Here is a 5,463-nt window from a genome sequence, read left to right as displayed (position 1 = left end):
TGGGAACGTTGTAAAACAATGGTCTTCTCATTTCTTATGCTATAGTATCGTTTTGATCATTGGAACCTCATCCCGCCATGTGTTTTAATTCCACAAATTAATGAGGTTGCCGGGACTCGAACCCTCGACCGTTTGGTCCTACAGGCTCTGATACCATGTCATGGAACCGATTGAACTAAAAGCTCGAACTAATAGTTAAGGCCCAATCATATATCATATATTAATCTCTGACAATTAATTATGAATTAAAGGGACTTGATCTTAATTAATTCCGTGAGCCTAGTAGGGTAAAAGGCTTACAAGAAGGTTCTTGTTTTGCAGTTGTTGTTTTCAAAAGGATATCAACTTTTTCTTTCTTTTGTTATAAAGTTTATAATGTATGTATTTTCCTTAATTAAATTATAATATATTTCCCCCTATACTATACTATATATAATTAACCTTTTTCTCTTTTTAAATAAATATAATGTGATGTCCATTATTGTCACATTTCATATAGATATTCATTCTGGAAGCCAGCAGTTAGATTCCCTTTGTATAGAAATCATAAGTTTAGGTCACTCTCCTCCGGGGCATGCTATCATCTTTTGCAAACTTTTGTTTTTCTTTATGCATATAGATCAGGATTCTGAAAATTGGCCCCTAAAATCCTACATCAACAAACATTCTCTTTGAGTGCGAATAAAGTGATTCTCCTTATCATGCACTTTTCTTTCTATTCAAAATAGTTTAATTAGACGATTTTAGGAGAGTTTTAAGCAGTCTAGGCAATTTTAGAAAGAAGAAACCTGACAGGAAAACATTTACTTGAAGTACTTATATAAATCTCTGACAAAGACCCACAGCGTGTATAACACAGATCCATTCCACCATGCATGGATGTTATGGAATCGATTGAACTATTTTAAGCTGACTGATAGGTAATACCAAATCATATATCTTATATTGATATCTGATACTATATACTAGATGCTTTTAGTTTTCTAGCACCCCCTACTCTTTCTCTCATTTCGTTTTGTTATTATAGTTTAGGGTTCCAAACCTCTATTTACTTAATATTTAGTTAAGAGTTTGACATTTATTTATTGAGCTACAAACAAACATTGTTTTTATAATTTCATTCAGTTACAGTTAGTTTTAGTGACTTTGCAGATTCATTTTTCTCCTACTCATCTCTTATTCTAACCATGCTTTACTCATTTTTCATCTATTTTGATTTTAACTCTACACACATACTAACTCCTCCATACATAGGACTATGAAGTTAATAATTATAGCTTATAGTATGAATCCAAGTTCATAGGTACAAATTAGAAGAATTAGAATATGGAGCTTATTTACTAGTATGATATATAGGCCAATATTTAGCTAGTTTTAATTAGTAATTTTGGCTGACTGACACTAGAATAATTAACGAAATGATATAGTTTAGATTCATGTTATGCGGTGCAGTTTTCTGAGTTTTAGGACTTGAATTTTGTGGTTATTTCACAAGAACTTGACGATTTCTTTATATCTTTATTCTTTATTGACCAAAACTATGATAATTATGTGCTTTAAACTTGACGATTGAACAAATGATTCAAGGATTGAATAAATTCCATTCCTAACTCTACTATAAAAAAAATTAACTAGCTCAGCTAACGTAACTACGAAAAAATAAATCAGTACAGGTACATGCGGTTTTCCATGTCATTGCAGAAAAAATTATTCATATGGTGCTCCGTCAAAAATAAGACTTACAGGATGGAAAATAAAAACTGGTTTTTTCTGCTGTAACCTCCACTTACCCACAACTCAGATTTGGAACAAAAAATGTGGGTTAAGAGTGGAAAAAGTGGCTGCAAAAATGCCATAAAAATAGCAGCAATTTGGGTTGCTACTTTTAGTGATTTTTGTTATTTTCAAAAAAATTATCTCTCACTCAATTCGATACCGTTTTGGCTCCACAAATAATCTTTAGTTTTGTTTTGATCAGTACATGCAGTATTCCACGTCGTAGCAAAAAAAATTATTTATATGGTGCTCCAAAAAAATAAGATTTGAAGGGTGGTGTAATGTTGAAAAATAAAAAATGGCTTTTTCTGTTGTAACTTCCACTTATCTACAACTCAGATTCGGAACAAAAAAAACGTGGCTTAAAAGTGGAAAAAAGGCTGCAAAAATGCCATAAAATAGCAGCAATTTGGGTTGCTAATTTTAGTGATTTTTTTGTCATTTTCGAAAAATCATCTCACTTAATTTGGCTCTACAGATAATTTTTGGTTTAGTTTTGATCAGTACATGCAATATTTCATGTCGTTGCAGGAAAATTTATTCATATGATACTCCGAAAAAATAGGACTTGAGAGGTGGTGTAATGATGAAAAATAAAAACTGGTTTTTTTTTTCTATTCTATACAATCATTTTTTACTGATCATAAAATTCATTTAATATGATTCCATTTGGAATCCACAAATATTCCTTGAGTGGATACATGATTCCAATTAGTTACACAAACATATCTCCATTTTGTGCCCAAGAAAAATAGATTTTTGACAGCAACTTGAAATCCACCCTCCATTTCTTCAACCGGGTCCAAATAGAATGCAAATTTAAACACACTTTAGATACATAATATATATTGATATACTGGGAAGTCATGTTAAACAGTGAAATTGTACAAGGAATTGAAAGTAAAAGGTGTAAAATTGGGGTTGTGGTCATGTGGTTAAAAATCTACCAAAATCTCTAAAGATCATTCCCTTTAGAAAGTCTTTAAAAGTTTTTTAAAATCCTAATTCAATATATCCCTCAGATAGCTTTTGAGGCAAGAGACATTTTAGTCTTTGATAGCTCACTTTGACTGTTGTAGAGCTTGTAAAATTACTGAAGCTGCAGAACTTTTTGCAGCTTTGACTTTTGTTTCCTCTTCTCCCACCTTGTACAACACACATTCTCTAGTTTCAATTTGAACTGAGCATACATATTTTCTTTCATGAGGAGGACCCAATTCTTGGATACTGCAACAAGGTAAATAAGTAAATAAATAATCATGGAGCTAATCCAACCTAGTCTAGAACCAAACCTATGCTCAATTTCAGTTTGTAACCAGTAAGATTTTCTAAATAACATACAGCAAAAGTAAAACTAAATTACTTGCAAGCTCCATGTTGGCTTGTTATTTATAGGAGAGGGCAAAATACATTTCATGACATAAAAGTCTTATACTTCATTTGATGACATAAAAGTTCTTGGACTCTAAGTTATACTAACTTAAAGTCCAAATCAAAGAAAATTTGTTTAAGAAAACTAATGAAATAATCAAATTTTCAGACTTCAATGTTAGTATAATGTAAAAGTTCAATAACTGTTATATAAATTAAGTTTACTGAACATAATATTAGCAACTATGTAGTTGAAGGTGCCATAGATGTATTTTAATTTAAGGATTGCTTAATTAGAGCCAACTATGATTCCATACAAGGAGAATACTCAGCTGTAGAAATAAACCTTATAGAACAGATGGAGAAAAGAGAGAAGAGCTAATCCTTTAAATGCTTCCCCGAAAATCCCATGGAGAATTCAGAGAAGATTCATGTGTATTTCTCACTTGTCTACTATCATTCAATCGCATACTCTAAATCCTAACATTTTCTACTTCTATTTCTTCCTTCATACCTCACTGTCTCATCCTAACACAGAGCTTCAAAATTGATTCCTTAGTAACTCTATGGCTTCCTTTATCATAATTCTTTGAAGATTATATGTGGTTTCTTTCTTTTACTCAATTCCTTTCAGATTATTTCACTTAGGTTTCTCTCTTTTCAAGCTTCCAATATCTCAAGGGCCATTAGCCTTTAGCTTTACCATATAGGATTAGGGATGATTTGCAAAATGGGGATACAGAATTAGGGGAACAATCTATATGGAATCACAATTGGCTCTAATTAAGCAATCTTTTAAACATCCATTATTCACATTAGCATCAATTTCTCAAAGCTATTTTCCAGAGGCTAGAACATGTTTCTCAAAGTCTTGACTACATTCGTCCCCTAATCCTCGATCTCTACTTATTGAATGCTGAAAACAAACCTACAAGTTATAAGAAGAAATACATACCTATAACTTGGTTTTGGCCATTTCTTGTTAACACACAGAGAATCTAACTTCTGTTTTGGATTTTGAATGTGCAATTGCTCATCGATGACATCAGATTCCATCATATGCGATATGGGCAATGCCTCATCAGCAGCATTAAGCTTTGGGATTTCTTTTTGTTGACACGAACTGGAGACAACAAAAGCACCATCAACACATACACTAGCAACATCCTCCGTTTCTTTCTTACAGTTTACAATATCAATTTCCTTTCCCTTCTTTTCGCACAGCTCATACAGCATGGAAACTGGTAGATTTTTCTCTAACTCTTCAAGTGTAACAATCGGCTCTAAAAGATGTCTAAATACCTATCAACGTATCAAATTACCATAAACATAGAAATAATCATAATCTCCGCATAAAATTAAATAAAAAGACAAGTTAGTTACTCACCACCCAAAATGATTGAAGATCAAAATTGAGATCAAGATAGACAGCACCGGCCAAAGACTCCAAAAGATCAGCGAGTACTTTCGGCGCTTTAATTGATCCGCGGTGTGCTACAGAAGTATTTTCTTGTCTAACAGCATCTGTAAACTCCCTAACCTGTGGTAGAATTAGAACAGAATGAGCGCAATTTCACTAATTAATAGAGATCAATGCATTGAAATCTGTGATTTAAGTTTTACCAAATCATCGAGGTAATCAAGATTATGCCTGAAGAACTGATAAAGATGATTCAAAGCGGCGACGCGGGCGAGTTTCTCGTTGCTGAGATTAGCGGCACGTAAGAGAGTCAACCAGTGAGGATCTAGGTGAGGATAAACAAGGAAGATATGATTAGTCAAGGCGAGTCCTAGAGCAGCATCGCCGATGAACTCGAGTCGCTGATAAGAAGATGAACCATCAGAGGTAGGGTGTGTTAAAGCTTCGTGGAGAAGCCTCTTGTTTTTGAAAGTATAGTTCAGGAGTCTTTCAATGGCGAAAAACGATACTTCCATTTTCAGCAAAAGGAAGGAACATGAGGTGAAGGTGGAGCCGAAGCAAACTTGTACGGGAAAAATCAAACAGAAATGGAGGGAAACGGAAACAGAGTAACGAGGGTTTCGGATTGTTCGTGGGGTACTAGATAAAAAAATAAAAAAAACATTACATCCATTAATTGGTGGTTTTTTCATGGGTAAATTACACCCATGGCCACTAAACTTTACCTATTTTCACATTATGGTCACTAAACTTTATTTTTTCGCGGTGGCCACTCAACGCCTCAAAACGATCGTTGGTGGCTAAAAATAAAAAATCCAAAGCGTTAAGAATATTCTAAAGAACTTTAATTCTTGAAATTTTTTGTTTTGAGGTCATTTAGGTGTTGTTTTGTTAGG

General features: G+C 33.4%; 1 protein-coding gene across 1 annotated transcript; it reads right to left on the bottom strand.

Moving 5' to 3' along the window:
• Nucleotides 1–2,546: 2,546 nt before the first annotated feature.
• Nucleotides 2,547–5,189, bottom strand: LOC136219112 (ribonuclease 3-like protein 2). The gene is made up of 4 exons (XM_066006366.1): nt 4,771–5,189; nt 4,535–4,687; nt 4,103–4,449; nt 2,547–3,003 (listed from the first exon to the last, which is right to left on the bottom strand). The coding sequence occupies exons 1-4, from the start codon at nt 5,080–5,082 to the stop codon at nt 2,838–2,840; spliced, it is 978 nt and encodes a 325-aa protein (XP_065862438.1). The 5' UTR covers nt 5,083–5,189; the 3' UTR covers nt 2,547–2,837.
• Between the last annotated feature and the right edge of the window lie 274 nt (nt 5,190–5,463).

The sequence above is a fragment of the Euphorbia lathyris genome, chromosome 2 (genome assembly GCF_963576675.1).
Source record: "Euphorbia lathyris chromosome 2, ddEupLath1.1, whole genome shotgun sequence".
In the NCBI taxonomy this organism is placed as follows: domain Eukaryota; kingdom Viridiplantae; phylum Streptophyta; class Magnoliopsida; order Malpighiales; family Euphorbiaceae; genus Euphorbia; species Euphorbia lathyris.
This window is presented reverse-complemented; position numbering and strand designations above follow the sequence as displayed.